Source organism: Melopsittacus undulatus, chromosome 12 (assembly GCF_012275295.1).
Source record: "Melopsittacus undulatus isolate bMelUnd1 chromosome 12, bMelUnd1.mat.Z, whole genome shotgun sequence".
In the NCBI taxonomy this organism is placed as follows: Eukaryota; Metazoa; Chordata; class Aves; order Psittaciformes; family Psittaculidae; genus Melopsittacus; species Melopsittacus undulatus.
The window spans coordinates 11,919,316-11,944,687 of record NC_047538.1 but is presented as its reverse complement, the minus strand read 5'-3'; the positions used below and the strand labels follow the sequence as shown (position 1 = coordinate 11,944,687).

At 49.9% G+C, this 25,372-nt stretch overlaps 3 protein-coding genes across 4 annotated transcripts in view; all 3 read left to right on the top strand.

The window, feature by feature from the left end:
- The window catches only part of PXN (paxillin), a 46,660-nt gene extending 26,301 nt beyond the window's left edge, over positions 1-20,359 (top strand). For both annotated transcript variants that reach the window (XM_034068351.1, XM_031047853.2), the window contains exons 4-11: positions 1,479-1,618; positions 1,905-2,106; positions 2,585-2,717; positions 13,182-13,352; positions 13,697-13,870; positions 14,405-14,486; positions 14,848-14,996; positions 17,003-20,359. In XM_034068351.1, coding sequence (XP_033924242.1) covers positions 1,479-1,618; positions 1,905-2,106; positions 2,585-2,717; positions 13,182-13,352; positions 13,697-13,870; positions 14,405-14,486; positions 14,848-14,996; positions 17,003-17,269 — 1,318 coding nt within the window. In that variant the 3' untranslated portion in view covers positions 17,270-20,359. The remainder of the gene's footprint in view (positions 1-1,478; positions 1,619-1,904; positions 2,107-2,584; positions 2,718-13,181; positions 13,353-13,696; positions 13,871-14,404; positions 14,487-14,847; positions 14,997-17,002) is intronic.
- A 261-nt stretch (positions 20,360-20,620) lies between these two features.
- Positions 20,621-23,844, top strand: RPLP0 (ribosomal protein lateral stalk subunit P0). The gene is made up of 8 exons (XM_034068545.1): positions 20,621-20,687; positions 20,906-21,009; positions 21,392-21,567; positions 21,653-21,740; positions 22,013-22,159; positions 22,641-22,826; positions 23,115-23,255; positions 23,603-23,844. Exons 2-8 carry the CDS (start codon positions 20,956-20,958, stop codon positions 23,762-23,764), a joined length of 954 nt encoding a protein of 317 aa, XP_033924436.1. The 5' UTR covers positions 20,621-20,687; positions 20,906-20,955; the 3' UTR covers positions 23,765-23,844.
- A 214-nt stretch (positions 23,845-24,058) lies between these two features.
- Positions 24,059-25,372, top strand: part of GCN1 (GCN1 activator of EIF2AK4) — a 40,588-nt gene continuing 39,274 nt past the window's right edge. Inside the window, exon 1 of the mRNA XM_034068426.1 lies at positions 24,059-24,076. Within this exon, the coding sequence (XP_033924317.1) occupies positions 24,059-24,076 (18 nt within the window). The remainder of the gene's footprint in view (positions 24,077-25,372) is intronic.

Here is a 25,372-nt window from a genome sequence, read left to right as displayed (position 1 = left end):
ACTTAAACTTCTTACACTTTCATCTGAGCAAGTGATAGATAGATTAGCTAGATAGATAGATAACTAGTTTATACCTGCAAATGTGGCTGCTCTTACAGTGAGAGGTTGGAGGAGTGCTATATGGTAGGACAGACCTTTCTGCTAACATGGGGATGAGTGAGGAAGAGGCTGTCAGAATTCCATCTCTGATGGCTTTCTACAGTGCACTCTGTCCCCGGGTACCTTTTTACAGTGTGGAGACTGGTGTTTCTCTGGCGTTGTGGTCTACATGCCTAACTCTTTCTGCTGGACAAGAAATTGCTTTCAACCAGAACTAATCCTGGGTAGAGGCAAGAGGTGGCCCAATGGAGACAGTCATTGCTGGTTTTTCAGATGGCTGCATGCAATTAGTACAAAATGGAGGTAATTACAGCCTGATAGTCCTGTACAAGGGTCAGGCATGGCTTGGTTCTGGTGCACACTATAGCTTGTGTGCTTGGGGTTGGATGAAGTGTGCCCTCCTCAGATTGCAGGAGAAAGATAGTAACTACCCTTATGGAATTGTCACTGGTGTCACAGGTGTCAAAGTCCTAATGCCTGTTACATATCAACGGCCTAACCTGGAAGTGTGTTGCCATTTTGGATTTGGAAAGTATCTTTTTGATAAAATAAGAACCTCTGGAGCATTAAAAGTTATTTCTTCATTGGTAAAACTAGGAGAATATAATTTCTGTGCCCTTGATGATGGGAAGACTGCTATTACAGTGTAATTACTATAAAACCCACTGCATCAGTGTTAAGTTTTGCTTTGAATCAGTTTGCAGTTATGTGTGGTAAATGGAATCACCCATCTAGGATAAGCAATAATTACAGCTAGCGTCCTATACACACTTGTGTACAGATAAACTTCTTTCAAGGCTTTTATGTTTAACAGAGTAGAAAATAGCTACAAATTACTCTTAAAAATTGATCAGAGTTCCCCAAATTAAAGCCTTGAGGATTTGAATAGAGACCTTGAGTGCTGCAGGAAGCTACCACATAACCTGCTGCTTTTGAGTTTGTTGACAGCTTGAGGTTTGTGCTTTGCCTCTTTCTGCAGTCTGCTAGCCCTGCATTCCCTTGCTTCAGGGGGGAGGGTTTTGCTGCCTGGTGTGATGTCAGCAGAAACAAGTCATTTTCCTGTATGCAAGCTAATGGTTCTGCTGCTGTTGTGTGTGTCCTGGATCTGCAGATGGTTAACTCTTTGGTACAGGGCTGTGCAGCTCACAGTCCTAAAATCTGAGGCCCTGTCCATCAGTGCTGTTTCTTTGTAACTGACAACTGAAGATGTGGCTGTGTTGTAATTTCACAAAGCACACATCTTGCTTCCTCCAGAGCTAAAGGCATCAGCTTGAAAAGAATACAGTACCTGTGTAAACTCTGTGAACCTAATGGAAGTTTCCCTCCATCCTTCTGCTCTATCTTGACACGGAAGCTTTACATTTCCCTTTTGCCTTTAGTTTCCCGAACAAGCAGAAGTCTGCAGAGCCATCTCCCACAATGAACAGCTCCTCTCTGGGCAGCAACCTCTCAGAACTGGACAGACTTCTTCTGGAACTGAATGCTGTTCAACATAATCCCACCAGTGGCTTCCCAGCAGGTAAGGAGTAGCAAGACATTTGGTATGAGTGGATGGCTTGATTCTCAAAATGGTAGCCTGCTTTTTGCTTTCCAACATCCCCCTCCAGCTCCTGATCAAAGATGCATTTAGTATGGGTGGGATCTCTTGAGGTCTGTGGTGCAGCACCCTGCTCAAAGCAAGGCCAGCTTCAAAACTGGCTCTTAACTGAAGTTTCTAAGTTAGATTAGGTTGCTCAGGACCTTGTGCTGCAAAGTTCAAGGGGCCTCAGGGGTCTGAATGGCTCTTTCCTGCTCACCTTTCTCAGATGAAGCCAACAGAAGCCCATCGCTGCCCAGTGTTACTGGCCCTCACTATGTTGTGCCAGAGAACAGCAGCTCTGTGGGAGAGAAGGCTGCACCCCCAACAAAAGAAAAGCCAAAGCGAAATGGTGCACGTGGGATTGAAGATGTGCGTCCCAGTGTGGAGAGCCTGCTGGATGAGCTGGAGAGCTCTGTGCCAAGCCCAGTGTGAGTAGTGCTTTGGTGATTGCTGGCTTGGGTGGGGTGGAACAGGTTCTTGTGGAAGAGTGACTGTGGACTTAGTGGCAGATGCTGCAGGAGAGTGATGGACAGAAAATGGGCTTTGTCTGAAGCATCAGAAATGAAGCAGGCGTGTGAGGATGCAGGTGCTTTTTTATCTACTCCTGGATGAAAGAATACATAAGTCATGTTACAAGAGGTGGATTGTTCAAACTCAAGATTTGTAGCTGATCACAGATATCCACCATGTGAGAAAGTGAATGTTTGGTCATCATCCATTTCTTAATGGATGGGGGGATGTGTACACTCACGTTAGACTTGGCAGAGACAGGGTCCGTGTGTGTTGTGGAAGCTGGTTCTGAGGGAGGGCTGGCCAGGGTGGGCAGTGCTGAGGACACTCCTTTCAGTCCAGGAGTGCTCTCCCAGGCTTAAACACACTCCTGTTCTGTTTCCCTCCCCTTGTCAGCCCTGCAATCACTGTGAGCCAGGGTGAGGTGAGCAGCCCCCAGCGGGTCACCAGTCAGCAGCAGACCCGTATATCTGCTTCTTCAGCTACACGAGAATTGGATGAGTTGATGGCATCTCTCTCTGACTTTAAGGTACGCTATCATGACAGCTTCAGACTTCATCTTGTTCCTCCCCATCCCTAGACTCCCTTTGTTTGTTAGCCACATTTGCTGACCTTGTTTGGTCTCCAGAATGCCTTCTATCCCTCTCAAACTTGCTCTGGGAAATTTCCTGTCATGGTATTTGTGCTTTCTGAGTGCTCCTGTAGGTGCTCTCAACTCCTATAAATCTTCATCTCTGGCAGGGTAAGGCAGTTCTGGATTCTGTTTCTCTTTGGCTCTGCAGTTTGTCTGTTTGCCAAAGATAATGAGCTTAGTTACTGCTCAGTACAGGGTGAATTATTTTGCTGTGCTACAACTTAACAAGAGGTAGGGGAGCATGGAACATCAGTCTGCTTACTGACAGAGACCAGGCTCTTCTGTTCTCTGGGCTGACCCTCCTCTTCAGAGGGTATTTTTGCCCTGATGTACTTTTCCCAAGGAGGATCTTCCAGGCATGTGGAGCAAGCGCTGAAGCCTTTGCAGCAGACAGCTGGAGGCTGCAAAGGTTTCCATCTTAGAACAATATCTCTTATTCACGTCAAAATGGGATTAAAGTCTGGGCTTCTTGTGGGGGCAGAGAATGGCAAGTGTTGTTCAGAATCTTTCTTGAAAGCCAAACTGTTGTGTTGGAAAAGAACTGCTACTTCAGTCACAAGTAGCACATAAAAATCCCATAATAGGATAAGCTCAGGAGTAACCTGCCCATGATCATCTTGTTACATGATACTTGGATATCTACTTAGCATGTGTACTTGGGTAACTTGGTTGGTATTCAATAGGTATGTTACCATTCTTGTACTCAATGGTTAACTGTGGAGCTTACTTTCATGATACTTCATTTACCCATAATAATAGCAAAATGAGAAAGATTTCCTTTTCTTACTTTCTACTTTCAGTTGCTTTGCTTATAGCCTTACTGAATTATCCACTTGAATTTGTTCAGAGAGGTGAAGAAATCAAGCATCTAATGTATTCTCTTCATTCTTATTGTTGGGCTTACTTTTTGTACATACACATGCAAGTGTTTTCTAATCCTAAGGAAGTCCCTAACTGTTTTTTCCTCATATGGAAGATCCTGCTGATGCTTCATGTTTCTTGTCTGCTGAGCTCCACCTCCTTCTACCATTGCTTTAGGTGGGGCAGCCAGATCTGATGTTTCTGAGGAGATGTAGACAGGAAATTCAGCGGCAGCTTTGCTGTTGTTTCCCCTGTGCCACCATGCCTATGAGCTTTTTTGATGTGTGCTGTGGGTTTCATGGACATCATTACAATACCCTGAGCTTTGACCAAGTGCTTGAGTGCAGAATGCAGCAGCAATTGTGCATGCTCTGTGAGCCTTTGCTGGGATTGAGTCCAGTGTGCCTTTTCTGGCACGTGTACTTCATTTTGTGAGAACCTAGGAGTTACTCACTGTTTTCTCTAGACTTACTGTAGTGTGTATTTAGCCAACTGCAAATATTGACACCTTTGTGTTGCCTTTTTTCCTCCATACCAGGTCCTAGGGTAGAGCGCAGGATACCCACAAGAGTCTGGTCAGTCTGGTTAAAAAGCTGCACGGTTGTGAAGCTGGAGCAAATTCCCACCCGTGCTGCTGGCATACCCTGCCTTGCTCCGTCTGCATCCTGTGGGAGCTTGAGCACCATGGCCTTGTGCCCCAGCTGCTTTTATCAGGGCTCAGCAAATAGGCTTGGGGTGAGGCTGTTGCCACCAACCTTTGCTCCTAGGTGATGAGCTCTTGGCAACTAAGAATGACCTTGCCCAGCACAGGATTTCCTTACTAAATACAAGGAGGGGACGTTTTTAACTGTGGGTGTTCAAATACCTTTCAGTCTTGAGAAAAGGCTTCAGAGTGTTTGTGCAACTGCTGTAACACCTACATGACAGAGACTAGCTGCTTTCTGTGGTACTGCCCACCTTCCTGCCTTAGTGTCTGGCTTAGCTCTGAAAACAAACTGAATTGCAACAAGATTTTAAGATTTGGGCTTTATAAACACAGCCTTAGCATTTCTGTGAGATATTGAGCTTGTCTGTGCCTACACATTCGTCCTGAAGCACAAAGTATGTGGTTTGTGTGATTGTTTTCCTTGTGTTAATATTGTCATTGACTGTTTCTAACAGTTACTTCCCTTTTTCCCGACCTCCATTTTGCTTCATTTTCCCTTCAGTCCCTTTTTGTTTGTTTTGACCTCCTCTATTTGTGCCAGGCAGTGGTTTTAGCTTGTCTGTAAAAATGTGCTTCTAGTCAGTACTAAGATGTAAGGGAGAGAAGTGGAGTCTTTGCAGAGGTGAAGGATGAAAGGCTCCTGTTTGAGTACCAGGCCTATGTGGCTGCAAGAAGCAGGACAGAAAAACTAAGTACAATGTGTAATCAGTTGGAGTTAGTACAACCAGGAGTTGCACTAGATTGGGATTGGAGGAGTGGAGGCACTGCTGTTGAATTTCCCTCATACCCAGAGTAAAAGGTACTATTACAGACTGATACATTACTCTTTTATCATCTTTTGCTTGCTTTTAATGAGTTGCTCATTCTTTTTGCTTCCAGAATCCATTTGATTTTGGTTATCTAGCCTCATCAGTCAGTGGGCATTGAGATTACTTAATGCTCTTGTTTCTTTGACCCCTGCCATTTCTGTGTAATACAATGCCTGCTTACTGCATAGCTGGATGCTTGTATTTAACTGTTCTATTACTGTTGAGCTCTTATTTTGGAGCTAATAAATTTTTAATATGCTGAGTGAAACATTAGTCTTGCCTTGAAAATGATTGATTTCATTTGAGAAAGCCTGGAAACCTAAATGTGAACCGCAGCAGAAACCCAGGTTACTTTTACAGGTGCATCCAGCTTGGGCAAAATACAGAGGGAAGACAATATTGGGAAATTCCTTCATGTTAACTACTGAATGTACTTATTAGTCCTTTTAATCTCTGCTGTGAATGTGGGTCTTGCTGTGCTACTCAAAGGGAGGAGCAATCTGTAAGGAACTGTGGTCTCCTATTCATAGAATCATAGAATAGTTTGGGTTGGAAAGGACTTTAAGATCATCCATTTCCAACCCCCCTGCCATGGGCAGCGACACCTCACACTAAACCATGACACCCAAGGCTCTGTCCAGCCTGGCCTTGAACACTTCCAGGCATGGAGCATTCACAGCTTCCCTGGGAACCTGTGCCAGTTCCACACCACCCTCATGGTAAAGAACTTCTTCCTTATATCTGTCCTATTGCTTGCTCCTTTCTGAGCACGGTCTCCTTATGGCAGTACTGTTGTGTGTGTTTATGCCAGCTCCTGACCCCATAGGATGGTAACAACTGAAAGAGTCTCTTGGATCTACTGACAGATTTTGTTAATGTTCTGGTTAATTTTATCCTTTTATTCGTGATAAGTATCTCAGAAAGGTAAGTACAGGCTGAGATACCATACATGGGCTTAGGAAGTTCTGTACCCTGCTGCCTTAAGAGTATGAACATCCAACTTCTTGAGGCTTCTTTGGAAAATGTGACTAAGAATTAGAGCAGGTCTTGATAGCTCTTGGGTTTGGAAATCCTTTGGAGATACATTTTTAAAACTAGGAGGGCTCAGCCCTGGTCTTAGGTGCACAGCCCTAATGTCTGTGTGAACTTGTCCAAGCCACTGATTTCCCTTTTAAAGAAAAAGGAGTAATGCCAGTTTGTCTCCTAGGATTTAGCCAGGAACCATTGAAAATGGGGAAAGGAGGACCCATGATCCCAGGTCTTCTCAAAACCCATGTTTTCAAAAGACCCTGTAAGACAAGGAAAACCAAAAACTGTGTTGGTTGCTTTAATCAGAGTGTATTTTGGATCAAAATTAATACTGATTTTATTACAGTATAAATGTAGAGTCTTTGGTCTAAGGGGAAGAGGCTAATCTAGCCACCTAAGCAATGCTTGCAAGGGCATGGAGTGACTGACAGACTCATGTACATTCTGTATGTGTCTCTACAAGGTGAGATTAGTGATGTGAATAGAACAAAGCCCCTGTTATCTGTTCCTGCTGTGAATGCCCTGAAGCTTTGTTTTCATTGCCATGAACTCATCGTACTGAAGCATTTTATTAGTGTATCAAGAAGAAAATGTTTTGCTTTGTTCTGTTCATTGATTGCTTTTTCTCAGCTTTGAAATATAAAATTTACATGCCAACTATGTGTAAAGTTAACGTGACCTTTACTCACAGTCTGGACAGTCTTAGGCTTGTAGCTGGCTTCTCTGTGGCTGCTGCATGACTCCATCAAGCTGAAGGTGAACACATGAGCTGTTACTTAGGAAGGGCAAAGGAAAAGGATGTCCATGGCTGTAGAATTTCATCTCCTGTAATCTCATGTTAAGATCAGCACAGTGTCATACTAGTTCTGCTCCTTGATAACTCATTTTCCTTCCTTACTGTTGGAAGCAAAACTTTGGATCAACAGGGCTCTTGATTTGGAGATCACAGTTGTTATAATACTCAATTCTTTGCCTTTTTTCATCTCCTTACCTCTGTCTTTTATTTTTTCTCTCTTTATTCTTTCTGTCTCCTTTTTTCAGACCAATTCTACTATGTCTCTGATTTCTGAACCCTCTCTAGAACCAGTTCCCAGTTCAGCCAGTGCAGACTCCAGCAATGCTCCTCGCAGTTTAACAGTGCTATCCCATTCCAAACACCCCTCTGCAAATCACTGTGGGGACTCAGAAGTGCCAACATCTGCCCCCTTGGCAGTCTCCTGCCCTGAGGAAGGCCATAACACTGTAGTTCTGCCTGCTTCAGGGTATCCTGCCACTCCTCCTCCACGTATGACCTGTTTGCCACAAACAGCCCCTGTGCCCCCACCACGCATCTCCTCTGGTTATGCTACTTGTGGGGAGCAGATGACTTCTGCAAGGCTGAGCAGGAAGCCTGACTCTTCTAAAAATGCTTCCCAGGTTGTGCCAGCTTCCAGTTTGGAGCTTCTGTGTAGATCTGCTAATGTGGAGGCACAAGGCCTGGAGCACACTTTGGCAAAAGAGACTGGGAAGAAGGAGCAGAGAACTGACTCCAGAATCTCAAGTGTTCTGGTTTCAAATGCTTTAAATGGTCAGGGAAAGGGGCAGATACCTAAAGAGCTGGATCAGCAGGGAGCTTTCAGGGACAATTCAGCCCTTCCTTCCCAGGGCAAGAGTGCCGAAACAGCTTTAGATGAGTTGTGGGCCCTGGAACTGTCTGCCCATGTGCCAGAGGTACAGGCAAAGAATGACAGCACTTTGAATCCTGTGTATGAGCCTTCTGTTGTTGCCCTGGATCGGTGGGATGTGTTCCCAGACACTAAAAAACAGCTGGGGTTTGCAGTGGAGAAAGGACAGGAACTAAAGGCTGAAGTACTGCACGAAACCAAGGTAGATGGCTGTCCTGGTCAGGTCAAGAAGAGGCAGAGCAGAGACAGAACTCCTAAGAAGGCAGGTGCTGCTAATATGAACAAAGCTGGAGGAGACCAGGAAAATGAGCAGTTCAGAAGCTCTGCAGTCACTCCGGAATCTCCTGAACACATTTGGAAAACTGAACTGGATCTGCCATGCGCCTCCAAACCACCTATTGAGAGGATTTCTGCATCAGGCCAGGCAGGCACTGAATGAATGTAGGAGTAGGATGAGTCCTGGCTAGGACTGTTGTGACAGCACACTAACATTCTGTGTGTGATATGAGTGTGCCTGGGCTCACCCACACTAACAGCATGCAGCTCTGAGAGTGTTACTGACAGCTGCATGTCACAGAGGTTTGAAATCCTCTGCTTTATCTTATGGTCTCTTCTGCATGTCAGTCAGCAGCACAGAACATGGCAATTTGCAGGGACTTCCCTATGAAATGGACTTTTATCCCCTAGCTGGAGTAAGGCTCAGGCCACAGAGGCCTCTGATAAGGTAAAAGGGCTGTTTCATGCCACATGTTTCCGACTTGGGGTGGCAGCTCTTCCACTCACCTTTTTAGGTCTCATTCCTGGAGCTGTGTTCTTTCCACTGCTGAAAGTATCCTTTGTGCACCAGACAGGCTCTGACCAAGAGTCTTATGCCTGTAAGGGGCAAACACAGCGAGGCTGCTCAGTGTCCTTGTGATGCTGAGGTTTCTTTAATGCTCAGTGGCATGGTCATGCTGCACCTCCTATCTTGGCTTCCTGCTGTTTAATCTTTCCCTTCCTTTTCTAGATAGTTATTTTTGGCTGCCGTGATTATCCTTACAGGGTTTTTCCTTGCACTGACTCACTGTTCTGGGCTGTGCCAAGAGGAATTTTGGCACTATGGAATAAATGTCATCACTCTTCTGCTCACAATTGTCACTAATGGCTTGAGTTTGTTGTTGCATCTTGGGGCTTGCTCTGACATTGCTCTTCTCTGCTGATATTATTACCTTTGTCATTTAGATTAAATCTTTAATCAAGAGGACAAAAGAGACTGCGAATGTGCATCCAATGTATCGAGACCCCTCTCCAAGGCGTAAACTAGGCCCTGCCATATTGCACAAGACCGAGTCCCAGGACCGCTTGCTTGAAGAGCTGCAGGACAGACTGGGCGTCGCTAAGCAGGAGCAGGAAGAACGGGAAGGCCAGGGTGACTGGCTGACAGAGGGGGTCACTGCCAGAGCCCAGGGGGAAGAGCAGAATGGTGGACAGCAAGTAGAGAAGGTAGAAAGCAGGGGCATGCTCTGCGAAATACCAGCATGTCCCTCTGTCCAGATAGCCTTGTGTGGAGGTGCAGGGGAAGGTTCTGTGTGTCCGAAGCAACATGACATGAAGAACTCTTTCCACTCGCCCTTGTCTGGCCTGAAAAGGGAAGCAGCGTGCAGGGGCTAGTTCTTGCTGTTTAAGAATTGGAGTAGGATCTGAGGGTGCTGCTATCTGTTTGGGCAGTCTGCTACTATCACTTGTCAAATGTCATGTGGGGATTAAAACCACATGTGGTTTTAAAACCACTCTGGGAAGCCTGTCACAGAGGTGTTCTTTGTTTTCCCAGTACTGTACCTGTGCAGGAAGTTCTGAGTGTAAGATGATGCTCTTCCTGGAGCTAAAAGGAAGCATGTTTTCTAGTTCCCTTCTCCTTCTTGCTGCTTTTTTTCCCTTAGATAAACATGCTGGTAACAACCAGCCGTCCTGTTGCAGGAAGTGCCTGTGGGTTCCTCTCTTTGGGTTTATTCACCTTTCTTTTTCCTCTGTGTCTTTTTAGGTGGTTTTTCCTCCAGAATTCCCATTCCCTCCAAGGAGGACGGTCTCTGTTCCTGCCTCTCCCCCACTCCAGCCTTTGAAAGAAGCTACAAAACCAGTCCCTGCTAATGCTATTCCGTCTCATGTCTCTGACCCTACACCTCTCCTCCCATTCCCACCTCAGCCTTCCCATGTGCCGTCCACCCCAGCTCCTAGTCCAGCCTCCTCTTCCTTTAGCTTGGCTCCCCAGCCTCTCTTCCAGTGGGAAACTTCTGAGGATGATTATAATGAGCTTTCTGTTGTGGGCACCCCTCCTTCTGAAGATCCCAGGCATTCCTGCTCTCTCCAGGCCTGGACCCCTAGCACCAAGACAGTTGTTTCTGTTGGCTGTCAGACTGAAGATGATGCTTTCTTCCCACAGATGCAGGCAGGCTTCTCTCTTCTGGTTTATTTTGTTAGCAGTGTTTCCTAGCTCAGTTATTGCTCCCAAGTTGATAGCTCAGTAGATACAACATTCAGGAAAAAGCTGGTACTGAGCTGCTAGGTAGGAGAGAGAACTCATTGGCAATATTTAGTTCCATCTGTGCCTGTCTAGCACTGCAAAGTACATGTCTGTGTTATAACCTGCTGGGCATGTGTGGTTCCTGTCTATCCTGAAGATCACTTTGTGCAGCAGGGACTCTGTTTTCCTCTGGGATGAAGGAGGGAGTTCCAAAACACAGGCTGCAGTTTTCCCTGCCATGATCTCTCTTGGAGTGGCAGGAGTAAAAGATGGCAAAATCTCCATACTGGAAGGAGCAAACAAGCAGCTCTTCCTGTGTTTGCCTGTTTAGATGGGTGCCTACACCACAAGTGCATTCTGGGGAGGAGATGATGTGGTCAAGAGCTGTGTTCTGCATCTCCTGAGGGAAGGGCTGTATCTCCAGGGTGGTGGGAAGTCTTAATGTAGATGAGCAGTGCAGTGTTACGTGTACAGGCAGCTCTCAAGCAGTGAACACCTCTGCATCTTGACCTGTTGTACTTTCCAGGTGACCTCTGCTCCTCCCCTCGTCCACAGTACCAATCTGCTGGCTGCTCATGCACCCCTGGGCCCACCCACCCCTGAGAAGGCAGGACCTCCTTTCTCTTTCCTTAGCATGGTGTGTACTCTTCTGGTCCATGAGTGTGCTGCTGATGCTGCTGGGATCTGCCCCTGGAGCTCCCAGTGCCGTTAATGTCGATGGTGTCCAGTAGTGCATGGTTTGTTTCTCATAGGGCCCCTGGCTGAAGCTGAGTGATGGCAGATCTCATGGGTGAAGGGTAGGAATTCGAAGGGCCTTTGCATGATGGATTTACATGGATGCTGTGCTGAGTGTCCCCTGTAAATAGCAGGCACTGTGTGCAGGAGGTGGAAACAAACCTCTTAGGCAGGGACTAATCTACAAGCTGTCAAGAAGGTTGGGTCGCCAGGCCAGGTGGCGGTTACAGTGTGCATGGGTGGTTGTACCTGCACTGAGGTTAGCTGTGGCTTGCAGGAGTGTGGTTCCTACAGGCAAGGATGAAGTGCTTTGATGTTTCATGTTGAGCTCATCTTGTCTCTTTTCTCTCCATCTGTGGGTGGCGTGGGCACCTGCCATCCCTGGTGGCCACCAGGCCCTGGTTAGAGGGAGAAGGGGTATGATTCAGCCCTCTTCCTCCTGCTGTGCTGTGCAGGAAGCCCTGGCTTTGTCCTGGGGCTCTGGCCTGACTCTGCATACAAAGGCCTGTTGTCTCTGTGAGAAGTCTCCTTGCAGCGATGTGCTCTGGAAACATTCATTGTAACTGTTTGGTAGCAAATGACCACAGTGTGGCTGAGGGTTTGTTTTAGGTTCAGGATGTTGGAGTGTGATGGGGGCTGCAAGTTACAGAATGGCTGGGAGGAGATAGAAGGGGAAAAGCTGTGTGTTAGACTCCGTTGGGAGTTGTGCTGCATGGAAGGCAAGGCTGACGTGGAGTGTGTGTATGTGTGTGTGTAAAACAGCAAAAGTTATGTATGGCATGGGGATTTTTATCCACATAAGTAGAAACCAGAGTTTGTCGTTGAGTAAACTGGCTACAAGTACAACCAGCAGCAGGATGGAGAATAGAGCTCCTCCTGTGGCTGGAAGGGCAGGTTCTGCCAAGGCTCTGGGGCACTGCAGCACGTCCCTGCTGCCCTGGCTGTGCTGGCAGGAGGCTGGTGGGTTGTTCACAAATGTAGATGTTACGTGTTTTGATCTGTGCTCATAGTAAGAGAAAACGTGTGCTCCAGACCACCACCTCGGGGAGGGACTTGTTTGGGTCTCTCTAAACCTGACAGTAGCTATTGCAGTGCAAAGGCAGCTGAAATAATCTGTGTTTCATTATTGCAGTTTGTCTGCAAAGGGGCTGTTCTCCAGAGAGAACACAGACTTTGGTTATAAGTTCTGAGCCCAAGTAAAACGTTTCTCCCCCTCCTCTGGGAGGCCTTTCCAAGCCATGTGTACTGTGGTGTGCTGTGAGTTTCGGAAACAGCCTCTGAGACAAGTACCTTAGTCTCCTTCCCCCCATTCCCATGCACTGCCAGCGGTCCCACAACAGACGTGGCAGTCCTTCCATTGCAGTCCTGTCTGCTGGGCTTTGCTGCGAGTGCACTGCCCTCTCTGTAGGTAAACAGCAGGCAACTTGAAGGGAGTTATTCCCTTCCTGCTTCCACTTGCTTAGCTCAGGCATGGGATGAGAGCCACCTGATGGGGGCCAAGGAGACTTGGCAGAAAGGTCTGCAGAGGTGGTGCAAAGGGAGGGAGGGGAAGATAAAAGATTATTCTAGCTGAAAGGGAGGTGAAGAAGAGGGATCTCCATCAAAGAGGAGAGAGTGACAACTGAGAGTGAGCAACAGCACAGGAACAGAGAGAGGTTGAGGGGAAGGGGCCCTCTGGATGATGTCTCTGCTTTGTCAGCTGGCCAGGAACTGGTGAGGTAAAGGGAGATTTTTGGCAGAGGCTTAGAGAGCACTGTACTGAGTGCCTGGATGTGCTGGTGACTTCTACTGTGTGTGCAGTGAAGGAAAATCAAATCCTCAGTTTACAGTTCTGCTGTTATACATCCCAGGGTCTCTGCATATGTCTCTGCATGGGCAGAATACAGATGAGTACTTGATCCTGGCTCTCACTGGCTTCTGCAGAGAGTGTAGCTGTCTCCTAGCAATCTCCTGCTTCTCTCTGCAGAGGAGCCAGCCATGGACAGCAACAGCAGGCATTTATCTTGTAAGCACAGAAGCACTCACCTTATGGTCTTTGTTTTCCCTTCCCTACAGTTCATGGCACAGGGGAAAGCCGGGAGCAGCTCCCCTCCATCCACAGCCTCCAAGCCTGGCAGTCAGCTGGACACCATGCTGGGAAGCCTGCAGTCTGATCTGAACAAACTGGGTGTAGCTACAGTTGCCAAAGGTGTCTGTGGAGCCTGCAAGAAGCCTATTGCTGGGCAGGTGAGTTGAAGGTGCTGTCTCATTGCTGGATCTTGGGCTGCAGCTGGGAGTAATGGGGAGGGCTGTTTCGTGAGGCTGAAGAGACTGGAGATGCTGGAGAAACTGAAGTACTCTATTTATCCACTGGCTAGGTACGCTGTAAGCTCCTCCAGTGACCTCTACCCTGCCCTTGAGGGACTGCCCTCTCCTGAGATGATAGGTAATTCAGTTTTCATGCTACCCCAGTTCAGGGCTCACTTGAGTAGTAGAACTTGTCATTCTTGCTGACCTCCAGCTGGTATCTTGTCGTGTGGTCTAAGGGAGAGTGAGATGGAGTTGTCCTTCATAATTTGTCTTCCCAACAGGTTGTTACAGCCATGGGGAAAACCTGGCACCCTGAGCACTTCGTCTGTACCCACTGCCAGGAGGAGATCGGGTCACGAAACTTCTTCGAGCGGGATGGTCAGCCCTACTGTGAGAAGGACTATCACAACCTCTTCTCTCCTCGCTGCTACTACTGCAATGGGCCGATCCTTGATGTGAGTTCCTTGAGGAGATTAAGGGTGCTGGCAAGGTGCTGCAGGCCTGCGTGGTAAAAACTCCACTCCACCAATGTGTCCTGGGTGAAAGATTTTGTCTGGGGACTTACTTTTTCCCTTTACCCTGGCTCTGAAAGGGAACAACTTGTCTCAGTCCAGTTCTTACACCAGTGAGAGAAGTTAATCCTTCTTACCTTCACTGATTCCTTCAGAACCCCACATCATTCTGGTAATGATTTTGTCAGTTGGTAGCCTGTAGTAACAGGCACCAGAGCTGTAGGAGCTGGACGGGGCCCTGTATAAGGGAGGAAGCAGAGCCTAAGATCCTTTTAGGGTAAAAAAAAGTGTGCAGTGGGGAAAGCCTGAACGAGCCAGAGGCAGGGGAGAACTGACTCAGCTCTCCAAAGGACAGTCTGTTTTAATGCATGCTCTTGTCAGCACCACCATTCTTCCCCTCACCAAGCCCCTCCTTACTCACCTCCAAGCTGAAGCCATCATTTACACAACTTACACTTTGTGTCTTCTTCTGAACAGAAAGTGGTGACGGCTTTGGACAGGACATGGCACCCAGAACACTTCTTCTGTGCCCAGTGTGGAGCTTTCTTTGGACCTGAAGGTATTGCTGGTTTATGTAAGGGGAAAACAATGTCCTCCCTGAATTCAGACAAGCTTGTAAAGCAGAGCTGCTATTAGGGGACAGCCTGAGAGATGACAGGGAAACTACTGAAGATGGAAGTCCCAAGGGCTGTAGCTGTTTATGGGGAAAAGATGCTACCAGTAATTTTTTCTCTCTGGGGAGGAAGAGTATGCATGTGCCTGTGTGCACATGGGATAGGAAGGGCAGCAGAATGAGGAACTTGCTGTGTGTGTTAGCAGGGGAAGGATGATCCTACCCACACTGGCTACCCCTCCAAGCTTGGCTGGCCATAGGTAAAGGTGAGGATCTGATTCACTGTGCCCTTCTTCTTCTTTGGCAGGATTTCATGAGAAGGATGGCAAAGCCTATTGCCGCAAGGACTACTTTGATATGTTTGCTCCCAAGTGTGGAGGCTGTGCCCGGGCTATCCTGGAAAACTACATCTCTGCCTTGAACACCCTGTGGCACCCTGAATGCTTTGTCTGTCGGGTAAGAAACCCAAGGTCTTTTGCTGCTGCTGTTTGACCCTTCTCATTTCCACCCTGCAGGCATCTGGTCCCTTATCAGGAAAAGGGGACTGTGGGATAGTGAAGGACAGCCAGCCCCACAAGATAAAAACATGTCAGCAACCAAACACCTTCTTGTTCCTCTGCCTGTTTATGTTAAACTTTCTTGCTGTTTTGCTCTTTCTGTTCCCAGCTGGAATTATGGGCTTCTGCAGCAGCTCACAGATAAACAGAGACATTTTCTGTGACCTTTAAATAATTATAAGCTAAGCTTCTCTCTAAGCACTTGCTTCAGCAATCAGATTCTGAGGATCTTCCTCCCATGCTCCATCTGACAATGTAAACTAATGAGACTGACCTTGCTCAGACAAACATGCAAGTCAGTGAAATAGTGGCAGGCTCCATACAACAGGCATAATAAACAGGAATACTGCAGATTAAATGCTTGGCACACTTTCAGAGTGCTGCAAATGTTAACTCTTACAGGCCCGAAGAGGTGAGCAAAATCAGCCAGTGTTTCCTAGGGTGGAAAAGAAGGGCAGAGACCAGAACAAGCAGCCAGAACCACGAGCTGCTGATACCTGGTGTGATGCTCAAAGCAGACTGTCCCCACGCTGCTGGGACTGTCTGTGACCCCTGCAGTGGTGTGCAGAGAGTGGAGGTAGAAGACTGCAGTCCTGACTGTGGGGCTGGGGAGGGCTGTGCCTTTTTGTGCAGAGATGGAGGTTTCTGTCAAGCAGTTTTGCTTTTCTTTCCCCCTGATGCCACACAACCTCTATTAGTGGGGCTAGCACCAATGTCTTCCAGGACATGAGATTTGAGTCTCTTCCTGCTTTTGCTAAAGCAGAACAGACTTTTCAACTGTCCCAACTGAGGGAGGAAGCTGCTTATTGAACTAATTGTCAGCATTAGAAAAGTCTGGGACTTGCTGCAGGCAAACTGCATTCATCCCAGTATTGTGAATGTTCAACTATCCATGGCTCTGCAGGCTGTTTGCTGGACTCCTGTGTACACATTACGGCCTTGCTCTGTGTGAGACTCTGTCCCCTCCCTGGGGAAGAGGATGGTGCTGAGGCTCAGCAAAACCAGGATTCTGGAAACATGACTTCTCCTCTGGGCCTTGCTGCTGGTACATTTGGTAAATCTGGCAGCATCCTCAACTGTTACCCACTCCCTGCTGCCTCAGTTTCCCACTTGTACAAGGAGCAGAGTCTCCCCAGCCCTGTGGGGATGGTGGATGCTTCTGTTACAGGATTTGAAGTGTAGCATCTTCAGTTGCCTGGCACTGAGTGAGGAGCTCTGAGCACTAGTTAAGCACATAGCTGGTGTATCCTCATCTGCTCAAAATCATTAGCACCATAGAACTAAGTTTCTTCCAGTAGCAGTGTGTATGCACCTGGTGGAGATGTTTCAGGTTTGATGATCCTGCAGTGTTCCTGTGTAATGGCAGCCAATCCAGAGACATCATTTGTAAAGATTAATCCTGCTTCGTTTCCTCAGCTGGAACCAGTCCCACAGTCATCAGAATTCTGCTACATTAAAGTCTCTGTTGGTCCCTGCTTCTCCTGCCATTGTGGGGAAGCTGGAGTGGGATTAAAAAATAAACCGAGAAAACCCCAATGTAACAAAACCCATTAGGGAAAGGTGCTGCAGTGTTTCCCATCTCAGGGGAAGGAGTGTTCTCCTTTCTCCTGGCTGGGCATGCCTGGTAGCTCATCTGTAGTATTTTCCTTGCAGAAGTGAAACGAGCTAGGGGAAGGTGCATGGTTAATTCCCTTGCTTGTGGCTGTAACTGCCTATCTATCAGCCTTTCCTTGGAAAATCTTGATGGACAGAGTTTGGCTCTTTGGATAACAGGACGATGCTGAAAGGCAGCAGTTCACCCTGGCCACAGAACAGCTAGGCTGTGCCACAGAGCAGAGGAGGCTTGCGGAGCTGCCTGCATCCCCAGTTACACAATCTGTTCCCTTGTGCTTTATCCTCCTGCAGGAATGTTTCACACCATTCATCAATGGCAGCTTCTTCGAGCATGACGGGCAGCCCTACTGCGAGGTGCATTACCACGAGCGCCGCGGCTCACTCTGCTCCGGTTGCCAGAAGCCTATCACAGGACGCTGCATCACTGCTATGGGCAAGAAATTTCACCCCGAACACTTTGTCTGTGCCTTCTGCCTCAAGCAGCTCAACAAAGGAACCTTCAAAGAACAGAACGACAAGCCCTACTGCCAGAACTGCTTTCTCAAGCTCTTCTGTTAGAGGCATCGTAGACGGGCGCTAAGCATCTTTCTGCCACCCCCTTGGCAGTTCTATCTCTCTGAACATTACTGTGATTTAGAAACCTGACCAGGCAGGGGAGGAGGGTGGGGTGGGGGTGGGTGGGAGTGCTTTCTGCTGCTATGAGAGGCAGTAGATCCAGAGATGAGACGGACCATTAAACTGGAAATGCCCTTGCTGTGTCTCAGTAGAGAGAGGCCAAGATCCCTCATTATGGTGCGAGTCTGTGTGTGTGACTGACAGCTGAGCTTAGCTCAAGGGCTCCAACAGGGAGATTTTACCCAGCCCCCTCCTGGCAGAAGGAGTCTTTGCCAGTACATTTCAGCCTGTGTCAGCTTCCTGAGCAAATGGTGACGCTTGCAGACAGCACAGCCCTCTGCTTTGACACCTTTTTCAGGCTTTAGTCTGTGTGCATGCAGGCTGAGCAATAGCACAGCGAGGGCACCCTGTGATCTCAGTGACACCCTCAGATCTGTACTCACTAGAACCAAGGGGGGTGTGTGACTTACTGAGATCAGAGCATCAGCACAGGCAGCCAAGACCCTGCAAGGGTCTCTCCAGTTCCATTACACTGTAAGGAGATGATACCACTTATTTCTTTTTTAAAGCGGAATCAAGGTGTTACTGTGTGGGGTTTTTGTTTTGTTTTCTTTTCCCCCCTAGTTTGTTCCCTGCCTTTTCTCAACACACTGGAGCAGGAGGTGGAGTAAGCCCCAACCACCCCTTGGCACTGATGTGCGCTCCTGTGGGTGATATCCTATGCCAGACACCTATGTCAGCACGCAGGCTTGCTCAGGGCATCTGCTCCCATTGCCTGCTGCTCCCAGGAGGAAGAGGCATCATCCCTGCTTTAAAAGCAGGAGCAGACAGGTTAGAGCACAGCCTTATTCATCCATCCCTGTCACGAGTGTGTCATGTGTGTGTGTTTATCTGGCCTGAAACTCTCCCGTCTATCAGGACCTGAAAGCATCACAAGAGCAGGGAGAAGTGGAGGGTTTAAGAAGCCAGGGAAAAAAGATCCAAAATTTATATCCTTTCTTCTTCCTCTCTTTGCTAATGAGACTTGTCAGCCCCATGGTATTTCCCTTTTCTGTGCTCTTGTTAAACATGTTCTACTGAGAGATGCTAGAGCAATAACCTTTTATATTGACTGTTACTGGTATAACACGTCCCTTGGGTCAGGTGTGTGTGACACACTTGGGGTTTTACTATCAAAGCAAATACTGTATCCTGTCTTTGATAAGAACTGTAGATTTCTACACTGATTTTGAATTCATATCTAATTTACTTTTAATCCTCTTATACAGAAATTGATTTTGAAGTGATTTTAAGAAAGCAACTTTTATATCAAGCTGTGCTGTTCTAGGCAGTGTGCCAGTTGTGCTGGTTACTGCATCTGTAACCTCAACGCTTTGTTAAGCCTAACTAACATTCAATAGTTTCTTTTTATTGCGGGTTGGGAGGGGCTGGAATCTTATGGGGAAGGGAATGTGGCTTGTATGGGTTTTTTTTCTCCTAGCACAGGCAGGTGAACTGTGAATAGCTCCCACCCCCAGTCACCTGAAAGTGTGTGTTTTGGGGTTCATTGCAACCTGTAAACTGCTGTATTTGAATCGCCTGCCATTCTCCCAAAGCCCAGCTTCCAGGATGTTAGAATGAGTCTTTAATACGATGCTGCAGGGGGGAAGAGCTCAGATCTTTGCCCTTGGTTTCTCCTCTTCAGCCCCTGGAAACCAGAGCAGGGCTGACTGGGAAAGGGCTTCCTTTTGTGCCTAACGAGAAGACACAGGCAGACTCTGTTCCTGACTAGCTGTGTAACTTTGGGCCAGTCACCAAACCTTACTGTGCCTCTGTTTCCCCATCTGTAAAATGGGGGCAGTCTAACCTGGATTTGTGAGGTGGTTGTGAGGCTTAGTTCACGTTTGCTAAAGCACTTTTAGGTCTCTGGCTGGAGGGTGCTATGGAAGGTGAAGTATTAGGCTGAAGTACCCGATGGTGTTCTGTGGTACCAGCTTGGTGGGTGCATTTGGGGTCTGGGAGGAACTGTGTCAGAAACCAGCCCAACCTTAGGCCACAAGCTGCGGGTCACTGCCCTGTGTAACCTTCCACAGTGCTTCACTGTCCAGCTCAGTCACTGAAACTGGTTTTGATGTTTCCCCACACAAATGAACCTTGGTCTGTGCTTTGAGACTGAGGGGAGCTGCGGGGCCCTTAGTGCTAACACTGTGTCAGCTGGGGAGGGCTTGCAGGGCAACAAACCTGACACATTTGTCTTTCCATTTCTGAAGTGGGTTTGACTTCAAATGTTTCTAAGTTGCATGTGGTTATCTCACCAAAAAGGTCAGCTGCCTTCAGCCCTGCTAAGAGGACAAAGAGCTGGTGTCGGGGGGGCCAAGAGAGGGGCGAGAAGAGGTTTCTGGCACTACCACTTGTGTGAGACCAGCAAACTGTGTAACCGTGTGCCTCAGTTTCCCTGTCCAGGGAGTCTTTAACCTACCTCACTGCCAGTTGAGGCTTGTGTAAGGGATGCATCTGGCATGCATGGAAAGCGCTGGGTGCCACGGGGAGTGCCGGTGGTGCACAGTGCCGAAGGGGAGGCTCATCTGTTGTGAGTGCTTAGCAGAGAGTGTTAAACACTCACCTTCTGAGCAGGCTGTTGAGCCTGTCCTGGATTTATCTGGTGTCTGATGTGCTGGGATGCTACACGGGTGCTACTTTGCCAAATACAATGACCTTTGGTGGCTGTTGCCACCGCTGTGCGTGTCCAGAATGGCCTGACATTTGATTTTAGGATGCAGCTTTAGGGCAGCACAGCCATGGCACAGAACCAGCAGCCAGGGAGGGGGGCGTGTGGCGAGGGCTGCAGAGGGGTGCATGTTACAGCCCCCGCACCAAGTGCAGCCCCTGGGGCCGGTCCTTCACAGCACGTCGGGGCCGGGCTGGGGGTGCTCCGCTGGGTCCATGGTTATTTGATGTCTTTTCTCCCCTGTAAACATCTAACTTTGCTTTTATTTTTTTTTTCCATTTAAAATTCTTGCAGTTACACTAATAAAATTTTTACCATTATTCTCACCCGTGTGCTGTGGTGGTTTCTAGCCCTTAAACTTGTAGGAAACCAGGAACAAAGCGGGCGTCCTGAGGGATGATGTATAGTGGGGCACTCAGAGCGCTGCCCCCACCACGAGCGCTGCGGAGCGCTCCTCCAGCCGTCAGGGGGCGCACTGCACCGAGCCGCGCGGCCTCCTGCACCGCGAGCGGCGGCCCGCCCTGATTGACACGCCGATGGCAGCCAATGGGCTGAGCTGAGGTGGCTCCGCGGCTCGCTGCGATTGGCCACCAGTCGCGGTATAAAAGGAGGTGGGCCCGCCCTGCGGCCTTTCTTTCCTGGAGCCCTCGTGAGGTGGGTGCGCGGCGTGGCGGCTCCCGTAGGCCTGCCCGCGGCCGGAGCGTACCCGGGTGGTACCCGCGGGTGCCCGGGCCTTGCCGGGAGCGGATCCAGAGCGCACCCGGGGTCCTGGGGGGGGGGGGGGCGGGTGCTGGGGGTAGCGCGGAGCCCCGGGGTGGGGGCGGCGGGAAGGAAGGGTGCGGACACGCCTGAGCCGCGCTTCTCCTTGGCAGGCCTCAGCTCGTCTTTAAACCCGTTGGGCGATCCTTGGAGCACCGCCGCGATGCCCAGGGAAGACAGGGCTACCTGGAAATCCAACTACTTTATGAAAATCATCGTGAGTGTCGGCACACGGCGCTGCTCGGGTTCAGGGGCACGATCTGGACTGCCAGGGGGTTATCCTAAGTAAGGGTGGGTGGGGTGGCTTAGTTTGGTTGTTTGAGGAGCGTTTACGTGGTACTAGGAGGTGCTTAGGAAAGCCCAGGTCAGACCGGTTTAAGGCTGCTGTGAGAATTTGCCTTGACGGTTGCAGAGGTAACTTGTTTAGGGATCTGATTAGATAGCTGAAGGGTGCAGCATTGTGCCCCCAGCGTCAGTGTGAGCTCAGAACTTAAACGTGACAGATTCTGCTTTTACATTTTAATTTGTTGAGGTTTTGATGTTGCTCTGTGCGCTGGTTCAAATTGCTTTGTCTAGTTACAGTGTTTCTCTTGCTATAGCAACTCCTGGATGATTACCCAAAATGTTTCATTGTGGGAGCAGACAATGTGGGATCCAAGCAGATGCAGCAAATCCGCATGTCCCTGCGTGGGAAGGCTGTTGTGCTGATGGGGAAGAACACTATGATGCGCAAAGCTATTCGTGGTCATCTGGAGAATAACCCTGCCTTGGAAAAGTGGGTAACACTGAATGTGCTGGATCCTCTGCCTGGGAGGGTGTTGTCTGAGAAGCAGAACTGAAGGTTGTCATCTTTCCTTCAGGCTGCTGCCTCATATCCGGGGGAATGTGGGCTTTGTCTTCACCAAGGAGGATCTGACTGAGATCCGGGACATGCTGCTGGCTAACAAGGTAGGGAAGAGCAGCCCTCACTGCGCCTCTGGGCTGGCAGATAGGGAATTAAAGATGAAACTGAGTATTTGGGGGATGCCTGCTTGACAGGAGTCCTCAGGGCTTGGGAACTAGGCCCCAGCAGCCTTAGCCAAACTGTTTAAGTTCAGCTGCTTCCTGTGTGCGTGCCTGGGTGCTGTCCATCCTGGAGGAACTGCAGGAAGGAGCAGATGGCATCGCACTGCATCTGAGAGGTGAGTGTTCTTCCAGCTTCTCATTTCCCCTCTCTCCAGGTGCCAGCTGCTGCCCGTGCCGGTGCTATTGCTCCTTGTGATGTGACTGTGCCGGCCCAGAACACTGGTCTTGGACCTGAGAAGACCTCCTTTTTCCAGGCCTTGGGCATCACCACGAAGATTTCCAGAGGAACCATTGAAATTCTGGTTAGTGAGCAGTGCACTGCTGTTGCTGAAGCTCTGCCTTGACTTGAAGGCTCCAGTTGAGGCAGCTGAGGGAGGTCAAAGATCAAAGCTCCCACTAGGGCTGAAATCAGTATCTGCTGTGCATTGGGATCATGAAGGAGGATGCAGTGCGGGGGGATTTAAGTTCTCCATCTGGACTAGATGACCTTTGAAAGTCCCTTCCAACCCAAACTATTCTGTGATTCTATGATCTCTGCTGTGTGGGTAGGCTCTGCTGGAGGAGCACAATGCAGGCAGGATGCTGCCTTTCTGCCAGCTGAGATGTACCTCCTTGTATGTCTAGGGCTTTCTCATCTTGTGGAGCTGAGCTCTGAGCCTGTCTTTGTTGTGCTCATTTGTTCCTTCACTTCCATCTCGTGCTGTTGGAAATAACGCATCCTGTTGCATTGATGTGCCTGAATTTCTTTGTACGTATTCACTCCTTTTCCCTTTATTTCCTCAGAGTGATGTGCAGCTCATCAAGACTGGAGACAAAGTGGGTGCCAGCGAAGCCACCCTGCTGAACATGCTGAACATCTCCCCCTTCTCTTTCGGGTTGGTGATCCAGCAGGTCTTTGACAATGGCAGCATTTACAATCCTGAAGTGCTGGACATCACTGAGGATACCTTGCACAAGCGCTTCCTGGAGGTGGGTGCCACAACCTGGATCTGCTGTATTCTGGTGTGCAGTGCAAGCTTCTGCAGAGCTGGGAGCAATCCCTCCTGCAGAAACAGTCCATCAGGGAGCACCTTCTGTAGGCTTTGTCAGCTGAAACCTCTTCAGAAAAGCCATTTTAATCTTGATGCTTGTCTAATGTCACTGAAGCTGTGTTACTTGTGTGCCTTGCACAGTGTCATTGTGATGGAGATGTAGAAATGTGGTGTTTAGTCCAGGTTGTTTCTTGGAGTACAGAAACATGAGTCTCTCTCCTCACAGGGTGTTCGTAATGTTGCCAGCGTCTGCCTGCAAATTGGGTACCCAACCATTGCTTCTGTGCCCCACTCCATTGTCAATGGGTACAAGCGTGTCCTGGCTGTGGCGGTGGAGACGGACTACACCTTCCCACTGGCTGAAAAGGTAATGGCTGCAAGAGGTGTTAAACACAGCCAGGCACTTGGAAACACTTCACCTTACCTGGTTCGAAAGGACTCAGACCTGCCTGTGTGAGGGACCTGCCCAAAAAAGGGACACGTGCTTCCATATGTTGCATATGGATGGTGGGAAGCTGGATTCCCTGGTGTTCCCTCCTCCCTGGGGTTGATACACTGGAGTGCAGCTGAGATGTCTCTGATTCCTCATACCTGGCAGTGATAAGTGCATCCGTTTCACCTGTGGCCAGCTTGCACTCATTGCCTTTATGATGACAGAGGTTCAATCATTCAGAATGTTGTTTCCTTTGAGTTCACCTTTCCCCTCTCTTGCAGGTCAAGGCCTTCCTGGCCGACCCCTCTGCCTTTGTGGCGGCTGTTCCTGTGGTAGCTGAGGCGGCTGCACCCGCTGCTGCTGCTGCTGCTCCAGCCAAAGAAGCAGTGAAGGAGGAGTCGGAGGAGTCCGACGAGGACATGGGCTTCGGTCTGTTTGACTGACAGCCGCGCCGTCCGCCTGTCCGTCCGCCTGTGTCACACGTGGTCCAGTCCGACAAATAAAACCTTGTTTTACACCCTCACGTGTGCCGCGCGCTGCTGTCTGCGCCTCACCGGGGCTGGGGGAGGTGTCACCGGGGGCCGGAGCCGTGGGTGCGAGCGGGCCGATGGCGGTGCCGTGTGGAGGGGACGGGCCGGGCCGGGCCGCGGCATCGCCATGGAGACGGGCCCGCCCCGGCCGGCTGTGCGCGGCTGGCACCGGAAGCAGCGACCGCTTCCGGGGTCGCAGGCGGCGCCATGGCGGCCGACACGCAGGTGAGTGCGGGACGGGCCCGCGGTGCCCGGTGAAGGCGGACGGGGTGGCGGTTCTCCTGCCGGTGCCGCCGCCGCTCCCGTCCGCAGCGCTCCCTTGGGCCCTGTGCCCGCGGCACGGGGGGGATGTGGCAGCCGGCCCGGGGCGGGGAGGCCGCGCTCAAGGAGCCCGCACCGGCCAGGGGAAGGGCGCTGCGCTGCTGGCCCCGGGGCCGAGGCGCCGCTCCCGGGGCGGCCGCGGCCCGGAGAGAGGCGGGGGATGGCGGCGGAAGGGCCTCGCCCGCTCCTCGGGTGAGCTCCCGGTGAAGCACCGGCACCAGCTGCCTCCTGTGCGGCTGCCGGTCCCGCGCTCCGGCCCCCGCCAGCTCCCGGTGCCCCGGCCGAGCCCGCGGGTGCCGGCAGCGCCGTCCCGAACGGGAAGGGCCGAGCAGTGCCCCCATTCGGAGCTGCTGAGCGGGGCCTGCCGGGCTGTAGCGGCTCCGGAGGGTCCTGGGCTGCCCGGCAGCGCCCCGGAGGGCTTCACCTGCAGCTCCGTGCGTTAGGGTGGGATGTTCCCAAGGCTTCGAGGCTCTCGGGATCACGGCAGCACTGGTACAGAGGCGGTGTTCGCTCTCTGTTTGCACCCTCCCTTTGTAACACGTGTACATCCACATCCTAATGAAAACTTCAGATGGGGTGAAGCCTGTCCCAGCGCCCCTTCCACAGAGACTGGGGAGCTGCCGCTTGTGCCGTTCGTGTGAGTCACTGCGGTGGTTAGGAAGTCCCATAGTGCTTTACACAATGCATATGTTTGATACCTGGACTCGTTGGGATAATTCCAGTGTGTGTTTCGTGTCTGCACATCTCCCTGCCTGTGATAAAGCAGCGTGAGTGAGTAATGCATGAGTTTGAGTTTGCATCTGCTGACCTGACATAACTGAAAGGCTGGAAAGAAGATGAGCTCGTTGATGGTGGCTTCTCCGGTCAGTTCTGGTGGTGAGGACGCTGGGCATTCTGCAGCACCCCCTGCAGAGGTGCAGCCCTGCTTGCAGCCCGTTCTCAGGGAGAGCTGGGGCTGTGCAGTGGTCACAGAGGCAGGGAGGTGTGGGCAGCCTCTCTATGTCCTGGTTTGCTGCACAGCGTTACCTCTCCTGCCTGTTGGCAGAAAGGCTTCACTGGAAGCAGGAAGCAGCTCTGGAGGAAGGTGGAGGCAATCCCCATTTCCCAAGTGCCAGGTTTCATGTGCTTGGAGCTAGACTCATGGCAAAGCTGGTGGAGTTTTGCCTCACGAGGGAAGGAACAGCTTTGATGGGTTTCTGA

What these genes read in the sequence shown, in the direction of transcription:
- RPLP0 (XM_034068545.1), top strand. Translation starts at nt 20,956, where the DNA reads ATGCCCAGGGAAGACAGGGCTACCTGGAAATCCAACTACTTTATGAAA. An exon ending in ACATGCTGCTGGCTAACAAG is followed by an intron (nt 21,741 to 22,012) that starts GTAGGGAAGAGC and finishes CCCTCTCTCCAG; the next exon opens with GTGCCAGCTGCTGCCCGTGC. An exon ending in CCTTCCCACTGGCTGAAAAG is followed by an intron (nt 23,256 to 23,602) that starts GTAATGGCTGCA and finishes CCTCTCTTGCAG; the next exon opens with GTCAAGGCCTTCCTGGCCGA.